Source organism: Fusarium venenatum, assembly GCF_020744135.1.
Source record: "Fusarium venenatum strain MPI-CAGE-CH-0201 chromosome Unknown EDB82scaffold_2, whole genome shotgun sequence".
NCBI lineage: Eukaryota > Fungi > Ascomycota > Sordariomycetes > Hypocreales > Nectriaceae > Fusarium > Fusarium venenatum.
This window is the reverse complement of record NW_027072130.1, coordinates 657,890-676,929: the sequence shown is the minus strand read 5'-3', so window position 1 is coordinate 676,929 and position 19,040 is coordinate 657,890. Positions and strand designations below refer to the sequence as shown.

At 47.4% G+C, this 19,040-nt stretch overlaps 6 protein-coding genes across 6 annotated transcripts; 1 reads left to right on the top strand and 5 right to left on the bottom strand.

The window, feature by feature from the left end:
* Nucleotides 1-961: 961 nt before the first annotated feature.
* Nucleotides 962-2,661, bottom strand: EDB82DRAFT_553674 (uncharacterized protein). The gene is made up of 2 exons (XM_065609620.1): nt 1,894-2,661; nt 962-1,827 (listed from the first exon to the last, which is right to left on the bottom strand). The coding sequence occupies exons 1-2, from the start codon at nt 2,623-2,625 to the stop codon at nt 1,174-1,176; spliced, it is 1,386 nt and encodes a 461-aa protein (XP_065464453.1). The 5' UTR covers nt 2,626-2,661; the 3' UTR covers nt 962-1,173.
* Nucleotides 2,662-4,807: 2,146 nt separating this feature from the next.
* Nucleotides 4,808-7,285, bottom strand: EDB82DRAFT_553672 (heterokaryon incompatibility protein-domain-containing protein; the record flags this gene model as incomplete). The annotated part of the gene is made up of 1 exon (XM_025732982.2): nt 4,808-7,285. One exon carries the CDS (start codon nt 7,283-7,285, stop codon nt 4,850-4,852), a length of 2,436 nt encoding a protein of 811 aa, XP_025583934.1. The 3' UTR covers nt 4,808-4,849.
* Nucleotides 7,286-8,113: 828 nt separating this feature from the next.
* EDB82DRAFT_535003 (uncharacterized protein) lies at nt 8,114-8,810 on the bottom strand. The gene is made up of 2 exons (XM_065609278.1): nt 8,483-8,810; nt 8,114-8,434 (listed from the first exon to the last, which is right to left on the bottom strand). Exons 1-2 carry the CDS (start codon nt 8,638-8,640, stop codon nt 8,224-8,226), a joined length of 369 nt encoding a protein of 122 aa, XP_065464452.1. The 5' UTR covers nt 8,641-8,810; the 3' UTR covers nt 8,114-8,223.
* A 3,683-nt stretch (nt 8,811-12,493) lies between these two features.
* Nucleotides 12,494-14,616, bottom strand: EDB82DRAFT_494530 (glucosidase II beta subunit-like protein-domain-containing protein). Its single transcript, XM_025732980.2, has 3 exons — nt 14,353-14,616; nt 13,356-14,306; nt 12,494-13,308 (listed from the first exon to the last, which is right to left on the bottom strand). The coding sequence occupies exons 1-3, from the start codon at nt 14,444-14,446 to the stop codon at nt 12,644-12,646; spliced, it is 1,710 nt and encodes a 569-aa protein (XP_025583932.2). The 5' UTR covers nt 14,447-14,616; the 3' UTR covers nt 12,494-12,643.
* Nucleotides 14,617-14,700: 84 nt separating this feature from the next.
* On the top strand, nt 14,701-15,916 carry EDB82DRAFT_494528 (uncharacterized protein). The gene has a single exon (XM_025732979.2). It carries the CDS (start codon nt 14,754-14,756, stop codon nt 15,846-15,848), a length of 1,095 nt encoding a protein of 364 aa, XP_025583931.1. The 5' UTR covers nt 14,701-14,753; the 3' UTR covers nt 15,849-15,916.
* A 54-nt stretch (nt 15,917-15,970) lies between these two features.
* Nucleotides 15,971-18,865, bottom strand: EDB82DRAFT_121712 (uncharacterized protein). Its single transcript, XM_025732978.2, has 2 exons — nt 18,261-18,865; nt 15,971-18,210 (listed from the first exon to the last, which is right to left on the bottom strand). Exons 1-2 carry the CDS (start codon nt 18,642-18,644, stop codon nt 16,093-16,095), a joined length of 2,502 nt encoding a protein of 833 aa, XP_025583930.1. The 5' UTR covers nt 18,645-18,865; the 3' UTR covers nt 15,971-16,092.
* Nucleotides 18,866-19,040: the final 175 nt, after the last annotated feature.

The following is a 19,040-nucleotide window of genomic DNA, read 5'->3' as shown; positions in this document are numbered from 1 at the left end:
GCTTGATGGATGTTGCTGTATCATGGGCTCCCAAGATCATGACAGCGGTTGTTCTCTATGTTGAATATTCTTGTCATGATATTGAGTTGGTATAGGTATCTTGGAGAATATTGTTTCAATTCCTGTCTTGTTCGAAGCTCTATGTTTGACTCAACCCACTCTCCTCACCCTGTACTTGGGTGACGATATGTGAAATTATGTGAGATCTTCACTGCAGTTTTAACCTTGTCAGAGGAGTATATCGCAGACTAAGTACTGTGGTATGCAATGGCCGGGTAAAAACCTCGACTGAATTGTGTCGGTTTGAACTGAATTCTCCCGGCAGCTTCCACTGCAAACGTAACACCCGCTGAGCCAGACGCCGATCGATGCGATGTAGATTGTATTTATAGATACCTGAAGTGGTTAATATGATTGTGTTAGAGTTAAGAGGCTACAATAAAGAAATTAACACAAAATAAGACAAATAAAGTCGTCCATTGAGCCTAAGTAAGCTCTTACTGATCCCGCGAATCTGGGACAGAGTAATGAGGATAGGACCAGATATGCGCCAATCTATACCAATTCATACTGCAATTGACTGACTACAAAGTCGGTAGCAAATTGTGCAAATACCATAGCATACTCTTAAGAAGTCAGCCGTGCTCCATTGACACAGCTTGCCCTACATTCTCAACTCCCCTCATGTGCAGTGTATAGAGGCTGCTGTATGGTGCCGCAGGCCCACCCCAAATTTCACTGCAAATTTAACCCCTCCCAAGGCATCAAAACAGAGTAAGTATCGTGACTTTGACAAGAATCAAGGCCTTTCACTGCAATTTTAACCTTACCGGCGACGTACAGTGGCCATACCAAAGTCTCTGGACAGTGGATACCGCGTATTCCTTCATCGCAAATTTAACGCCCTTTGGGACGTTGACGAATGCACGAGACATGTAACATAGGCAACAAAGGGCTGAATGAATTTTTCACTGCATTTTTAACCTCCTCAGCGTCATACAGTAGCCATACCAAAGTCCCAACGCCCTTTCACTGCAATTTTAATACCTCTGGAGGAATTCCAATAGCTGTCTACCAGTCATGTTGACATGGTGGAACTCCATCATTCTTCACTGCAAACTGGACTCCCTCTGAGGTGTATCTAAACCCAGTTAACACCTTAATACTTTGTACCTAAACTAGCTCAATTGTCCTAACATCCTTTACCTTGGACCAATATTTACCAAACGGAAGACTTATAATCCCAATGCGTTTATACCCCTCAAACTCACCATAAAAACGTCCAGAATGTTCCAACACACATGCAACCCCCATTTTGACTTTATGCCAAGGATTAAGTCCTGATTCCACGTCGTGTGTTGTCCCAATTAAGTGACAAAGTCGAGGGTGAGTGCTAATCGGGTTGGTAGGCTTTGGGTCATCCAATCTGGCATCATGCTCATACTTGTAGGTGTCTCGGTGGTTGGATCCCTCCTTGGTGTGCTCATTGCGAGGGTATCTCAGGTTCAACTGGGACAAGTCTACCATTCTAAACAAGCCCCTAAGAGTTAAGCGTGCTTCTAGAATCTGACCAGAAGTGTCTGATCCTTTTGATCTCCAATGGAAGTTTTCAACTTGTATCATTGATTCCCAGGGGCCTCGTTTGAAAAGTAAATTTACGAGGCCGTTGTTAGACGCCCAGGACCAAGGGGGTAGAACTCGCTCTGACTTTTGACTTTCCAATTTGTCACACTCAATTGAATCATCAGTATGGATGCCATAGGTGCTAACGGCCATCCAGGTCAGTCCTTCTGCAATACTAGACTCCCACATGCCTGCAATATACTTCTGTTAACATGTATTAGATACCAGTGTAGCAACTCCCGACAACGCTGGGAGTCTGTCCGATCCAACTGAAAATTCCTTCATTGAATATTCACTGACAAAAGAATACCACATCTCCGTGAGTTCTTCACTATTGAACGTCTGAATGTTTTTGAACATAAAAAAGTCGGAAGTTTCGTGTGCTGAGACAAAGTGGTCGGGGTGAACTTCACTCGTGTAACCCCCAGAACATTCCCAAAATATACAGTTCGCATCAAAGTGAAGGATTCTCTCCGATCGTAGTCTTTCTTGAGTAGTCCATCCCCGCGCGAGTAATGCTATATGTACGATTTCTGAGCCTGGTTTGGGACGAAGCGGTTGGATCGTAGATTCTTTAAATCCTGTCCGATATGATTTTTGCCTGATGGCCACAGGTTCCGGATTAACTTCATGACCAGGTCGTTCAAGGAATAACCCTCTGCTCGATGATTCGGAGCCCGTTAGAACTGCGTTTTGGTAATAACTGGCAAATCTGACAGTTTCGATAGACCAATCCTCCATATGTTGAACATCATTAACCTTCTCTTTCTGCAATACGCATAATGCGTCCACCCATAAATATTTCAGGCCTAGACCGCGGGTGATGACGATAGCATCTTGAATCGTCTTCGAAAGCCGGTTCCATGGCAGTAGTGCCCTTGTATCATTCAGATTGGATGCTGTTGTCTTTGCAAAGTTTGCATGGTCAGTCCCCCATGCATAACTTAGAGCAGCGTACTCTATGCCTTGGGTATCATGGTCTGAAATGTGCAATCTAGGCATTGTTTCCCCAGCATCAATTAGCCTTGTTGGTAGAACATTTTTCCTATTGGATCTAGTGTTACTGTATCCGCTGTTTTTGGTAACTTTGAGGCTTGGGTAGGAATGGCAATTTTCGTGCCAACACCAGATCTTGGCTGCATTTCATGGAATGCAGTGATGGATGGAGTGACCTAGAAGCCTGAGCATCAGTATTATTGGCCCCATGAGTTAGACAGACGATCAGTTCCACGAAAAGGAAAAAGATCGGCGTTGTCCCATTACTCATCCTATTACTGGTCCATCGCTGTTTGTTGGTTCCACTGACTTGATGAACCGCCGTCACCGGTTTCACAGTTTGGCTCTTCAAGTCAGTAATGGGCCTCGAGGTCAGAAAAAACAGCGGAAGGGCTTACACCAAAAACCGCTGATCACCCACCCAGATCTTTCCGCTGTTTTTTCTGACCCCCTAGATGGGCTACAATTCCGCTCACAACTTACTACAATTTTAATCAGGCTGTCCAGACACAAATTGATCCGATGCAAGGCTGGCACGCCCGAGCAGAAAGCAACTAACTATCTTTCTTCACAGGACAGTCAGCCTTGTGCTGACCTTTACTGCAAAACTAGCACTTATAAAGAGGCTGTAACAAAATAGAGAGAATTTCTCAGGATATTGATGAGGTGATGACCTGCCCTGCGAATTTAATCCCCCCAAGTTGGTCTAAACGATACATTAATGCTCTCCTACTAATACCAGCAGTACCAATGTGGGCAAGGGAATGGTAGATTGAGACTTCAGATGCTCATGGCAAGATACCTGTGCTCAATTAACCTTTATTACAATAACCTTATAATTGGATTCTTACTGCCGCTGGTTCAACAATACTCACTTCCACTACTGCTGTGTTTCTTACGATCACTTAAGCTTTCGCCTAGGCCGTTTAATCTGTGCGCAGACCAAATTATTAACAAATTTTCATATCTAAGGTTCCCTCAAGACTAGGTTTTCCACCCAAGGCGCGACTCATACGGCTTGAACTCTATGATGTCGGCTCACTTCCACTACTGCACTAGTACAACCACTTCATTTTTCACTGCGATTTTAACTTTATCTGAAGCATGGCAAAGGTAGTAAACATCGGGCACTTCTACTTACCCGCTTACTGTCGCTTACTGCCGCTTACTGCCGCTTACTGCCGCTTGCTGCCGCTTTCACTGCAATCTTAACCCGTCCCAAGGACAAGGCAATAGCAATTTCACTTACCCTCAAGGAAAGCATTTCGACAAGATGAATAGGTCAGCCTTGGAATTCGCCTGTATGCACAACTTGCACTGCAATCTCAACCCCTCCCAAGGTTAACTAAGAGGGCAGAGCTGGTTGGTTCAATCCCAAGATATCTGGTCAGCCTTTGGAAGAGGTTAAACTTGCAGTGAAAAACCTATTTGATAATTGTTTCCTCATCAAAACTGCCCGTTTGTCCATTTCTCAGGGCTTGATGGTGATCTTCCTCGGCTATGCTCGGAAAGAGCATACCGAGTCGTGGGACAAACAACCCTCTTCTACAGCGATCCGTATTCTTTCACTCCGGCGCGAACTCGCCCAGGGATCGCGACAGAATGGCCAGCTCGTGTTTCTCAAAGTAAGCCTCGGAGTCTGCCCGTGGCGAGTCTACACTGCAAATTTAACCCCATCAGAGGTTTGAACAAAGCGATAGACTTGTACACGTCCTGCTTGACTTACACTGCACTTTTAGCCCTCTCTGGAGCATGACAACGAAACGTCGTGCAAAACCTTCATTGGCTACATATTAAGTGACGCCGGTGGCAGTGTCTAGGTGCGTGTTCACTGCAATTATAACCCTCCCCAAGCCTTAGGGTTGATACATTTGTCCTTCATTACAATGTCGCCCAAGTTCATGAACGCATCAAGACAGTAAACATGCCAGTTCTGTACCCTGCGGTCGTGTTAATTGCACTGTAACTCCAACTCCTTCAAATGTCGATAACGAAGAAAAGGCTTTGTGGTAGGGACATGGAACAATTAAGCGACCAAGAGAATGTCGAGCGAGATCTCGTATGCCATAAAGTTCCAGGTTTCTGGTCAAATTTACCCGAACTCCTGTTCTCTTTTTGCCAGCGAGTTCTCTTATATCCTATATAGGTCGCTGTTTGCACACCGTGTATGTTCCAGAGCGAACTCATACTTGATATATTAATTTGTGTCTTGTGTTATTTCCGTATCTTATTATCTCATGGTGATCAGCTTCCATTCTCGATCCCCCATCTTCGCCCATTCCTCCTCCGAGATCTCGCCCAAGCCTATCCTATACGCCAATCCTTCTTTCCACTCTAGAGCCAGAAGCATCAACTTTGCTTTTCGTTTCCCGTCTATGCCAGCATCAAATACAGCTCCCTTATGTCTGTATACAACCGCAAACTCTACAGAAAAGGTCCCAGGAAGTTGAGGGTCTCCAGGAAGTACAATCTTATACGAACTCTCGTCGCGTTCTCCGCCCAACCAAGCTTCAAAGTGGGCTTGGTTACCAAAAGGCCACTCACCCGTTCCTGTTATCTTGAACTTTCCTGGAACCTCGTAAGTAACCTCCTTTTGTTCTTTATCAGAATCTGTATCATCTGAGACGTTGGATTCTGATGGAGAGCCTTCTGTAGGCCTGACTCTCAAGGTTGCGACACTTGCCCAGAAAATCAATGTCCCAGGCACCAGATTGGAGTTTTGTGCTAGGTTCTGCACGTGTTGATCAGGAATATCTCGTTCCGGCCCTTGCCACCGGAGTCGCTTGACTTTCGCTGTTGTTTTTGTCATCCTGTCTTTTGATAGATTCTCTTGAATCGCCGTGACGTTTCCTTCCCCTGTCACGGCATAGAACTGCGTGATTGTCGGATGAGGAGTAGACGGTTCCGAAAATCCTCTTCCAAGACTTCTGTAGCTCCAAAAGTCCAACTCTCTACCTGACTCCTCTCGATTATCCCAGGCAGCCCAGCTCCAGGACGGAAACTCGATATTCTTGATATCCTTGCCAGACATCGTCATCTCTTGGCTTGCAAAGTTGCGGATATGCTTAGACTCATACATCCAACCTAAAGACGCCGAGAAGAAGGCTTTGGGATGGCCCCAGAGGTACTCGTCTTTCTGAGTTCTAGAAAACACTGAAATTATCCCCTGGAAAGCGTTGATAAGGTCGGATTTGAAGGAGAGCTTTCGTCGCCTGTAGGCCTGCAAGTAGTGGCAGTACAGACTAAAGTAATCGGATGCCTTGATCGAGTTCTTCGGAAGACCTTTTTCCAGTTCGAATGGCATAATCTCAAGGTCATTTGAGTGAGCTTCTTCCAGTGCCAACTCCTCGGACCAGGTGTTGCTGTTGCATCTCCAGAACGCTTGGTTCTCGGTAAAGACGAGTAATCTGTTGGAGAAACATAGTTCCTGCATTGTCCAGGCTCGATGTATCCATGTTGAACTCTGGATACTCGGGCCGTCAATCTCTCCGTTGTTGGCCTCTTGTGATCGATATGCTCCGACCACAGTTAGAAACGTGTGGCCCTTCAGATGTAGCACCTCTTGGAGAAAGTCGGAAGGCCTAGAGTTCACTCCCGGGAGACCTACAGCGGCACTATCCCCATGACCAGCAACCAGCGTCAATATAGCTCCAGCATATATCTGATCCATCTTTTCTATCTGCGATATCTTCATAGTTGGATCATCCTGGATGATACATAACGCATCGACCCAAAGAAATTGCTCGTTTAATCCCGCCGTGGCAGAAATTGCGTCGCGGACTGTTTTCGGAATGTCTTCAGTGTTGAGAGATCCAGTAGTAAGAAGCAGGTTGGCATTGTTTGACATGTGCATGAGGACCTTTGAGGTGCCCCAGACATAGCTCAAGGCAACATAGCTGCAGTCAGGTGGTGTCTTGACAATGCAAGCCTTCTGCACATCTATGACGAATGCTGGCATGACTTTTGGAACGCTGCCTGGGGATTGAGTGCTGTGAGAGCACGTACCGTCGTGATTGTCTTTGCAGAGCTTGAGCCATTTTCTCAAAAGTTCAAAGTCCACCTTGTCAGGAATAATACGACCTCCAACGAGAGATTGGGGAGTTTGCTGCCTAGTATCGCTTGCGGGAGAAGCATGGCGGAGCGACTGAAGGTCCAAGACTCTACTGACCTGCCAGGTTCCTGGTATGTGGGTCTGGGGACCATCTTCATTATTATGCCTGTATTCGATAGTCGCAGTAGTTGTGTGAGTATGTTGAAGTTTCGTATCAGCAGGTAGTGACGAGATGACTAGATTCTTTCTAGCACGCAAAGTGACGTGCCCAGAAGACGAAGGATAAAGGCGTCGGATATGTCGATCTATGAGCCTGCAAAGGATGCATTGGTTCGTGCGAAGGGATATTTCGTGATTTGTGCCGAGCTTTGTATCAAACTCTGATAGCTCGCTTGAGTCTGAGCCAGACTCGGTACACCATCCAGTCGAGTTGGAATCCGAGTCACTTAATCCCTCTTCCAACGCAGAACCCGAGTCGTCAAAGCCATCTTCTGACACTGAACCCGAGTTATCACAATCACCATTGCAAGGCTTTGCTTGGAGGGCAATGTTATCAAAGTCGATATGGGAGCATACGGAGCACAAATTGTCCGTCATGACACTCACTAAGGCCATGATGGAGGGGATGTATAAGTTACTCAAAGTATTTTGTTCGTCTTTCTTCAGCGGTATGTATTAATAGATAATCCCACGTTGGGTACTCTTTACTTTGGCCCAGTCTTGCATCTTAGGTGTCAATTGGGCAGCACTATCAATATATGGAGAAGCAATATATTCTGGATTACTACATGATGTGGCTGCAATGGGGCTAAAACACTATTTGTCGAATACATTGGATGACTTAATTTGTGCCTTTGCTTTTGAGAAAGTTAATGTTGGGGAAAACGTCAAAAACATCATTCTAAGGGGATGCCATTTCTGGAGTTCCTTTGTCCAGAGGTTGAACAGCTGTATCCTGGGCTGCCAGTAACAATGTCTACAATTACAGGTCACCTGTCAGCCTGTCTCTGTCTCTGCTGCTCCTTAAGTTAAATGAGGGGCTCTACACTGCAATTTTAACCCTCTCCCAGGTGTGACAGACCACCAGATAATGCAAACATTACATTTATTCACTGCAATTTTGGTCCACTCTGAGAGTTGAACAAACAATGGACTTCAGTTACAATTACTGCGCCACTACCCAGCCATGAAAGCTTTGCACTGCATTTTTAACCTCTCCCACAGGTAAATCGAGGTGAGGGGAAAGGTCGTTACAGGATATAGACATACACAATGTTATACGTGCCAGGTGTCATATCCATCGTAGCTTGCATTAACAGAGTAGCTCACATTGCTTAGGCTCTTGAGAAAGTCGACCTTAGCAATTATCCATGAAGTCATCTAAGATACCTAGATAGGATATCATTTATAAAAAAAGTAGGATTCCAATAACATAGAATAGAAGGAAGAATAATTAGCATATAAGACCGAGTATCTCAGACTATTTATTCTACTGTCTTGATAGAGAGTTATACTTCTATTCTAATCTGGCAACAAATACAATGTCAAATCCCCTACCATCCCTTAGCCCTAACGACATAGTATTTAATTCCGTAGAAATATATAGTAGTAACTTCAATCGCCAGCTTGAAGATTACTACCATGGTAAGCACCGACATCAGCCAGTACAACAAAAACAACAAATGCGGTGTCAGGTTAAGGGTTTTCGTCTCCCATATCTCGAGACTCCGTTCGGTGTCTAGGCGAAGAGGGCCACTCGTTCTCCTACGATAGTAAGCGACAGTAAAAGGGTCCAGATAAGACGGTACTTACTCGTTGGCTGCGACTCGGTGCGTGCGCTCTGTGTGTTGATGGAGAGGATGAGGTGTTTGCTCTTTGTTGGCTGAGGGTGCATTCCTGGAAAAGCGTTGATGCGCACAATCATATTGATCATTTCGTCTCGACATGTCGGCCGGGTTATAAAGGGTCATAGTTTCTGACGTGGATTATTTTCAGTTGATAGAGGAGAAAACGAGTCAAGGCCCAAATCACACACACTGAAAGGAGTGATACAGTCGTAGTAGGGTAGCTGCTGGATAGTGTCGTATTCCAATATGAAGACAGGTCTTCTTTTCAGTGAAAAATTATTCCTGAGCTCCCTTAAATCTTGGGGCCTCTCTAATATACCCTCAGTCTCGTAGGCCAGAAGCAAGCGGGGTCGCCATTGGCTGTTGAACCTAAACGCCATATTGGTTAGTTCTATCCAATTGAGTGTCACCAGAATAAATCACGACTCATTCAAACGGCTCGGCGACGCCGTCCAGAACGACACCGGCGGCAAGTCTTTACTACAATCTAACATTGGTAATTGTATAGATATCGGAGTAGAATGCTTTTAATTATGTTATATCTAAAAAGAAAAAAAGAAAACGAAAAAAACGGCTCTATAATAGTAGGCTATAATTGTATAATTAATTATTAGTCTATAACTATATGTAGCTGGGCTACTACTATGATATCTCGTCCAGTGTCCGATAAGTATTAGACTATTATATATCAACGCTTTATAAAGTTTATTTGAATCTTTATGGCTGCTCTACTGTCTGTGAATAATTTCTCTTTTTCCGTCTCTATGCTAGTCTAGCCTTCAGTAATATTGACTTTTAAAGACTGGAATGAACCTGCTACATCATACTAGTCTAGTAGGATTCTCAGACTCTAGCTCGACTTCATCGCCCCACTGCTCTTATTATCCTCATCCACCTCACTGACCTGACTGATTTCATTGATCTGGTCAACATGGCCAGCGTCGTTGACCTGGGTGGTTGGATGGGGCTGGTTGGCTTAGTTGATCCAATCGGCATCTTTACGCTTCATAAACGCAGGGTTGCTTATTACTTGATACATCGTGTTCACAGCTTCTGACGCAATGACGCTCATTTGATTCCCTCCAGACCTTCCTCCTTGAAGTCTTTAGATTTATTCATATCTCACAATAAAACGGTTCATCCAGTCTTTGCCCAAAGGATCAGTGTCTCCTTGTTCCCGCAAGAGCCGCATAACGAGCTCTGTGGTCTGCTTATGCATTGGGATAGACTAAGCGCATTCTGCAGCACTATTCATAATATAACTAGCTTTTCCTGCAATGCTACAAAGCATTAATGGGATTTGTTCATTCATACTACTTTTGCTACCTCTAATACATACCTGTAATATAATTAGCAGGACATAATTACGACGGGCAGTGCCATTAATACTTTGACCGAGCGCAACGACTTCGTGAACAACGTGTTTGGCATATTTGGCGTCCTAACTTTTTTCTTTAGTTTTATCTTATCTCTCTATCTTATCTTATTGTCTCCCCGTCACCCAGCCTACCCTATATACTAGGTATGTAAATACGTCGAGCTTGCATTGCAATTTTAACCTCTCTCAAGGTTAACTGGGACGGAGGAAAGCGGTGGGACAATCCATCCAGTTTCGTTGAAGCTCTAGTTATAAGGGGCGGGGACTATAATTGCATTGGATGAGCTGCAGCTCTCACTGGGATTCCGAGACCTGGCAGGGACACATTTGGTCAACTTGCCTTGAAAAATAATGGAGGGGACATCATCCCGTGCGTCCCAGGCATAGCTACCATGCATTTGGCGTGCATGGCAGTCATCAATTTGCAGCGAATATTTACCTATGCGATATTATATTCGGGTACGGGTCCTCCAACCATGGGATACCACGAGATGGTATCCCTTCCAGATCGGCTTCATAAGCATTTCTCAAAGCCAACGTTCTTAAAAGCAAGAGCAATATGGACCAACCTATTGTACCTGGGTTATGTCAGTTCAAGCTAGTTATAGTGAGGATATGCTATCCAGAACGTGTGATGATGTGCGCCTCGCAGGCAGGTAGAAACGGTGTTTCTCTCGTCTTGATCTTCGTTTTGGGGAGATTAAAATTGCAGTGCAGCTCGTGTTGGAGTGAGGCCTGCTAATTGAAGCGGGCAGGCCATTCTTTTGTTCGACCCTCAGAGGGGACTTAAATTGCAGTGAATCTCCTGCCGTAAGCTCTCACTGGAATATGGGAACCTGGAAGGGGGTTTAAACTGCAGTGAAGGATTAGAACCAACATACACACCGGTGCCCCATATATGCATGCAGGCGCATTGTTCACTGCATTTTTAACCTCCCTCAAGAGTAGGTGGGCCGGGAGGAGAGAAGGACCATTACTGTATAACAGAGTAGCCTATATTGCTCTCATTCTTGAGAAAATCGGCCTTAATAAGTGCTCAGAAAGTTAATCTGGACGGGATATCACCTCGTGGGTCCTCCACACAGAGAGGTTGAGCAACTATGTCCGCCCACAATGGGTGGGACTGACAAGCTACAACAGTATCTGGTTCATGGGTCGAGACAATCATTCTTCATGACAATTTTAACCCCTCGAAAGGTCAACCAAGAAAGCCCGAGGAAAGCCTGCCGCTAGATGCAGGGACATATGAGAATGGGCGTCTGGGAGAACAATGGATTGGCAGCGAATTGGAGATGTTTCCTTTATACTGATATTTTTAGCTACCAGGGGAATTTGAGATGGTACTGGAAGCTGCTTGAGAATCATTTCTTGTCAAAGTTGGCCGTTTGCCTGTTCCCAGGTCTGAGTGGTAATTTCCACTTGTGTACTTACACCGAAGAGCATCCACTGCGTCCAAGTCTCGCTAAGAGATTGCAGCAGTATCCAGTAAGCGCAACTAGCTGTGGAGAAAGCCAGCCTTGCCCCCAGACTCGGGCGCATCGCCCTTTTACTGTACTTTTAACTCTTCCTAAAAGGTGTTCTAATTTTAAAAAAGCCAGCCTTGGAACTGGCATGTAGTTGGTGCACTGCAATTTTAACCCTCTCCCAGGCATTCCAGTGAGAGTCGCAGCTGAGTGTCACGTCACACTCGGGATACAAAACTTGCACTGCAAATTTAAAATCCCCCAACAGTAGATCAAGATGAGGGAATATCGTTGCTGCATACATTGCCGGACGTTCTGGACATGTTCTTCGCTGCAGTTTAAACCAACAGAGCCTACAACAGACTAGACTACTAGTCTTGCTATTCAAAAAAAATATTTATAAAATTATTTCTTTGCTTCATTTTCTCTCAAGGTCGAACAACTGTATCTCGGGCTGCCTCCCTCTCTCCAGACAAACTGACAGGTTAATACACTGTCACTGATACAACTCTACCCAATACAGTGCCGTCAACAACGTCCTGGTAGGCATCACTTCTATCATGCATCGATACCATGGGAGAGACAAGGGATATTCACTGCAATTTTAGTCCCTTCTGAGGGTCAAATAAGAGATCATGGACTTCAATTTCCGACTGTGAATGTCCGGCCTCCTGAATTTTCACTGCAGTTTTAACCTCCCCCAAGAGTTGATCAAGTCGAGAATACTGTTGTTGCCTGCAAGTCACACATTATCACACGGGCTGGACAACACAACCTTCCTTCAGTGCAGCTTAGACTAACAGGTTACAACAGACCGGTCCACACCACTCTTGCTCTTTAGAAAATTGACATTAAGTAAAAGAACAAAAAACAAAAGAATTGTAATGCCATTCCTTAGTTTCATTTTCTTCAGAGGTCGTCAAACAACTGCATCTCGGGCTGCCTCCCTCCCCATCTGGCAAAACGATGGATTGATACACTGCCACTGATGAATGCAACTCTGCACTACCCAATACCTGCGTGGATCACGACCCTAGCACTGGGTTTTGCAGGGTATTCTGTCCAGTATAAAGATTGTCGTGCACTGCACTTTTAACCCCTCCCGACCGGTCCCTCTGGTCTCGTCTCTCTTGCAGACTGAGCTGACAAAGGTTCACTGATAAACCCCACCCTCAAGTCAATCAACATGTAGACACTAGACACTTTCTCTGTAAACATAGACAGATCTCTATTCTTTCTAATCGACAAACAAACAGCTCGCTATCTATCACCTCCCAAATCACCTCTATAGCTCATCTCTAAACCGTGGCTTCTTAGGCTGTGTCCCAACATCCCATTTCGAAAAGTCACACGCAGCAGGCGTACCAACCTCCATCCTATAAACACACTTCTCACTCTCACTCACCCTCCAAAGCTCTTCCGTCTCAGCACAACCAAGCCAAACATCGGTCCTCCTCTGAGGTCCATTCCAGCACTGTTGACCATCCTCATACCGAAGAACAATCCTCCCACCCTTTCCAAGACTTTTACCATCGATTCGTTCTTCCTCGTCGGCCATCTCGCGATCGATACGCTTGAAGTTACCCATGTTGCTTTGTCCGTGTCCCTTTTTGGACTTTTGCTTGGTTCGGTCTAGCCAGCATTGCTCGTAGGTGTATTCGCCTGCTTCGAGAGAAACACACTTGCCTTTGAGGGCGCGGAAGATGTCGTCTGGGCCGTAGTCTGTGTTCAGGTCGGTTTGTTCAACTGAAAGAGAGGTTTGTTTGTCGGTGAGGTCGCGGTTGGCGGCTTCGAGAGCTTCGCGGGCGGCGCGGACGAGGGTGGATTCTTTGCCGGGGGTGGTGTTGTCGGCGAGCATACCGTTGGTAATAGCCCAAACACGGATGGAGTCGAGAGTACCGTGGATCAAAGAGCGGACAGAGGTAGGAAGGTAAGCCTCAAAGTTGTAGACTGGAGATGTTAGCAAAGCGTCATACTTCATGTGGTGGTTGACTTACGGATATCAGTATCACTTCCCTCACCCTCCTCAAACTCACTCCAGTTAATCCCATTACTCTCACTATCCTCCTTAAGAACACTCAAGATATCCTCATCAGGAATGACCTCATCAACAGCCGCCGCCTGACGAGCAGAGTAATCCTCGTACGACCGAATAGCCGCCTTGACACCCTCATCGTTGAAGTTGGGGTTATACTCGGTCTTGAACTTTGTAAGAAGCTCCTCGAGCTCACCGACTCGCTCCTTGAGAACATCACGTTGGTTGACGACATTGTCGAGAGCATCGCGAAGCTCATTGATGCGTGTCTTGGCCAATCCGGTGAGAACACCAAGCTTTCCACCGCCGTTTTCGTCACCTCCGCGAACAACTTTGCCCTTATCTTGTTGTTCTGCTTCGTGGTGTTTCTGCGCAAGATCCTCCTTCTTTGCCTCGAGGGTGGCAATCTCCTTGTTGAGGTCGGCAACCTTGTTCTCGACCTTTTGTCGAAGATCTTTTGCTTCAGTGACCATAGCAGCTCGCTTCTTAGCCGCATTTTGCATAGCCCTCTTCTTCTCGTCTTCTAATCTTCTGTACTCCTTGCCGATCTCTGCACACTTGTTCTCGCACTTTATGCCGCCGACACCACCGTATTCCTCTGAACCATCGCAGCAGAGCTCGTAGTCGCACACACCGTCGTTGACGTAGAGAAAAGGCACATACATGCCAATATGGCCCTTGTTGGCACACCAGAATCCAGGAAGAGCATTGGTCGTGTTGGTAGTGCCAGAGGAGGATCCGGCGAGAGGTTGTTCGGGGGAAAGAGGATCGATGTTGGCACAGGCAGCGGTACCTGGTTCGTCGGAGCCGTCGGGGCAATCGCACGTGTTATCGTTGATTCGATCGAGACTGAGCTTAATAGCAGCGTTGGTGATGCAAGAAAACTCCTCCTTGCCTTCGTAGTGAGAAACGACTAGATCTGTTAGCTTTTGGAGATAGCTTCAGACGAAAGTGCGTACATTCAGGGCCGACACCTCTAGGCACGCCGCCAGCAGCTGCCAGTGTAAAAGCGTATATAGCGCTAAGAAGCGCTACAGAATTCGGATGTTGCATCTTTGTTGCCGATTGGTTTGTGTTTGTGGAAGTGTAGAAAGAGAGAGTCGGTATGATGAAAGGTAAATGGCCAGGTCAGCTACTTACGATGAACCGGGGTGAGGTCTCCACTGAAATAACTCCTTGAGCTTCTGACGCTTCTGGGGAGAGGCCCCTGGGCGGTAAATTCTCGGTAGAGGGAACGGAATTTGATCCGCGGGGTGAGGGCACTAGAGGTGGGGGATGAGAAAAAAAGACAAGAAAATGCCCCTCCACGCATCATCTTCACAACACCACTCACTTACTGTCTACCACTACGAATATCATCATGGCCGCCACTCCAACAGAAGAAGAGGCTCGACAAGCCCTCGAAACCCTCATAACAACTGCATCAACTCTGATCCAACAACTCCAATCAGTCTTAACTTCCATCCAACGAAACCCAACAACCCCCTCCGCCACCGAAACAACAGATATCGACGCTCTCGCTCTAGCCCGCGACTGCTCCTCCCTCATCCGCGCCCACGGCACAAAAATCTCCTTGCTCATCATCAACGAACCCTTCACACCCAGCGCTCTCACCACCGTCGTCCGCGAACTCGTCAAGGGTCCTATTCCAGGCCTCGCTTCCGCCGTACAAGCCTGCGAGACGAAACTCTACACTTCTGTTGTCCGAAAAGAACTAGCATATCGTGCTCAAAAGGTTCTAACAGAATTATTAAACCTTTTGAACCGTGTTCCAAAGGATGGAAAGATTCTTTCTGGTGTGGGGAGGGATAGTGGTTCGGGAAGTCTTGCGCTGACGGGTATGTTGTGGTCTGCGTGCGATGAAGTCGTTGCATTGGCAAATATGGGAGTTGGAGGTTTCTTTGTCAAGAAAGCTGAGGAGTGGAGAGATACACTCAAGGATGTCATGGAGGAATTAAAAGAGTGGGGGGAAGAAGAGGATGATGAGGATGAAGATGAAGTGGATGATCTCGCGGAAAAGATGAACGATGCCTCACTTTCTAACCAAGAAATCCTCGACGAAATGATGAACTCTTCATCTACAATTCCCCGCTCCGACCCTGATAAAATCCGCCCTCGTCTCGATTCAACACTCAAGCGTCTACGAATGGTAGTTCTCTTATACCAAGCCCTTTCGAAGCGCCGTTTCAAGAAACTGCCCAAGGATACTACAAAGGGAGATATGCCCGGTAAGCTGGACAGCACTGCGAATGTGTTGGCTGGATTACCAGACAAGTTTGGTGATTTGGCAGAAGCCTTTTACGAATTGGATGGTGAGGAGATTGATAAGCTTATGGAGGAGTGCTTTGAGAGTGCTGTTGGTGTGAGTGAGGTTCTCAAGATTGGTTGGGAGGGGGAGAGTGATGAGTTTAGTGAGTGGATGGAAAAGTTCAAGGTTGAAGTCAAGAAGGCATAGAGCCGATACGAGAAATGGATTAAAGTATAGTTACAAGACACGACAATCACTCAGATCGAAACGAAATGTTTAAATAATTCTCATCATGGCATATGTATGCCCGCTATTTGCAACCATTACTACATACAGCGCTACCTTATACAAAGTACAAACTGCTCAATCTTCATACGTGCTTCCATCTTACTTCATGTCTTAAAAACGCCTGTACACATCAGACTCCCCTCTTCCATGGTACAGCTCCCATCTAAACATCCTTCTGCTCTGTGGCAGGTTGGTGTGTGCGTATCGGCAGCTGTGAGTGTCCGAGTTGCTTATCCTCGTGTTCTGCATCATCTGCCGGGGCTGGAGTTTCTGGTGTGACCATAACTGCTGGTGTTGCTAGGCCACTGCTGGGAATAACTTCGATCTGAGCAGGTGATACACCCTCAACGTGTTCTGCCTCTGCATCTTCCTTATCATCCTCTTTCACTTGTGATAATGGTCGGGCATATCCTGTTCCGTCGGGGGACTCTCCTTCGTCATGGCGCAAGGAACCGCTGTCGAGATCAGCACCAACCATCTGAGCCAAGCTGCTAAAGTTGAACATGGGTTCAGAGCCAGCACTTCCACCATCGCGTTCTCCATCATCGCTGTAGGCGAGGCTCAGTCCACTAGACCGAGGACCCTCATCAGCGCCAGTGCCAAGGTAGTCAGGTCCAGTGTATGTACCAACGGGACTATCGTTGACAGAAGATCCCGCTGAAGAAGCATTGCTCATTTGTCTCAAATGTGAACCCCCTCGCGAAGGGCCAGACGGTAGCGGCAGAGAACTCGACGATGAAGCTGGTCCGGCTTGCGTATCTGATGTGCTTCGATCAACCTCCTTGCCCTTTCCAGTGTTGTCGTTCGCCTTTGGTTCTGCGGGTGAGTCCGGGTTACTCGACGCTTGCGAAGCTCTCGACATGGTCGCTTCCACACGTAGATTGCTGGCAGTACTATTGCCACGTCGACGTCCCAGCCCACCGAGAGACAAACTGCTGGCGCTGGCTCCGCTGGCGCTTCCGCTATAGGGATTGCCGCCCTTCTTGGCCGCTTTGCGCTCCTCCTTTTCTCGTCTCTTGGTCTCCTTTCGGATGGCCTTGTCCTCTTTTCGTTTCCGTTCCTCCTCAGACGCAAGGGACAGACGGACTGCTTCCATGAACATCATATCCTCAAGCTCCTCCATACGGTTCCTTCGTCCTGTGCCGTTCCGCGAAGAGCCTCTAGCTCCGGGTTCTGGCCCCTCATCTTGTGCGCCGTCCTGAGTCTGGGTCTGCCCACTGGAACCAGCATTGTTACCGTCGGTGTCTAGGTTTCGTGTATTTCTTCGACCGAGTCTGGGTGCTCGGAGTATGGTTCTTTGCTCATTTCCTCCCATGAGAAAAGCAGCTGTGTGGAGAGCGGTGGCAGCAGCCGCTCTGCGTGCTTGGTGGTTCCGTGCTGCTGCAAGCTTCGCTGCCCAATCGGGACGTACACGGTCAGTCGTTATAACATTCGGCGCGTTCGCAGACAAACTATGTGCGCGTCGACGGCCGGGTATAGGAGGAGTCTGAAGAGTACTGCTTAACGAGGTCTGCGAGGACATGGCTGTGTTGTGTGGAGGATTGCCCGAGAATACAAGGCCCCGTCGGAAAGGGGGAGGTTCGTAGGTGACACCGAATTCAGGTTGTTGACAGTAGGGACAGGCGGACGGCTCTGAAATGAGCATCTCGGGAGGGTCGTCAGCGTTGAGTCCTTCGTTGGGGTCTCGAGCTTCGCCGTTGGGATGATGCTCGGGGAGATGGGGATCAGTGCGCTTGATCTGAACAAAGCATTCACTGCAGATAGGCTGGTCACAACATCTGGTGTGGTTCAAGTAAGGTGGGTATGTCAAGAAACAGATAGGACACTCATCAGCATCCTTGTACAAGAAAACCTCGAGAGGCTGGCCGTTGACAAAGGGATCGTATGGTAGAGAAACCTCCTTGGGACTCAAGTCGGTTGACGAAGCATTTCTCGAGCCTCCACTGAGGGCAGCTGCAAGAGCTTTGGCTCGGGGCTTGAAAGCTGTCTTTCCCGGTCCAGCCGTGGATGGCGAGGGAAGAGCCGACCCTGTGTTGGACCCGCTACGATCTGATGCCGCAGAAAGCGTTCTGGGCCCCATTGGGACAGTCAGATTCTGTAGGTTGTTGTTGGATGCGGATGGGTTTTCTGCTGCTGCTGGTTGAGGGATAAGCTCTGGGTCGGGCGGCGCATCGGCGGGAGGAATAGGAAGACCACGAGCAGCAGCAATAAGTTGATGCTCAGCCCAACTTGAGGACCAATCATTCAAGCCTCGCCAGAAAGGCGCAAGCTTTCTTTCGACCTGTACAATGTCAGCTTATTGAGACAAAGGATAAGAGCAGAAAAGCGTACCTGTAGCTGTCTCACGACAGGCTTACTAAAATCCTCAGTACCAGTATAGGTACCCAACGTTACCAGATAACCTCCATCAACGTGCTCTTCACGTATACTCCTCTCCCGTTCTTTCGCTCGGGCCACACGCTCCCTTTCTAACCTCCTCGCCTCGCGCTCTTGCTTAGTTTCGCGACGTTCAAAGGGGGCATCTTGTTGCTCGCGGTTGCGGGAAGAGCTTGGGCCGAGGCCAAAGATGTTGATTTCGGCTCTGCTGATACGGCGACTTGATCTGTTATCTTGTCGTTCTCGGAGATGATCGCGAATAGAAGGATCGAGCGGTTGGGAATAACGTCGAGAGGCGTCGCCTTCGGGGCGAGACTCTTTTGTGCTCGAGTTACCCATGCTGAATTGTGAGAGACGAAGCAGGTGGGTGGTATGGCGCGATCGCGCACTTGGGTTGGTCTTATCTGGCGTCTAGCCTAGGCCGAGGGTTGTCAACGTAATCGATGGAGATGCTGGGGAGAAAAAAGAAGATGCAGTTGGAACAGATTGATGAATTGCGTGCATGCGTTGTGTTGTGTTGTCGTAAGTTGCGCGATATCGAGACTCAATATTGAGCTTGTCTTGATAAGTCAAACGGTTACCGGATGTCCCGCGATAGCTTAGAGTGGAAATGGAAACGGGGGAGGGGCGTCAGACGACTGGGGTCTGTCCAGGTCAGTCAAGGACTCTTGACCACAGAGGGCATCTCGCGGGAGCCTATCAGGTATGATCTGTAGAGTCGCGCTGGTGCTGATG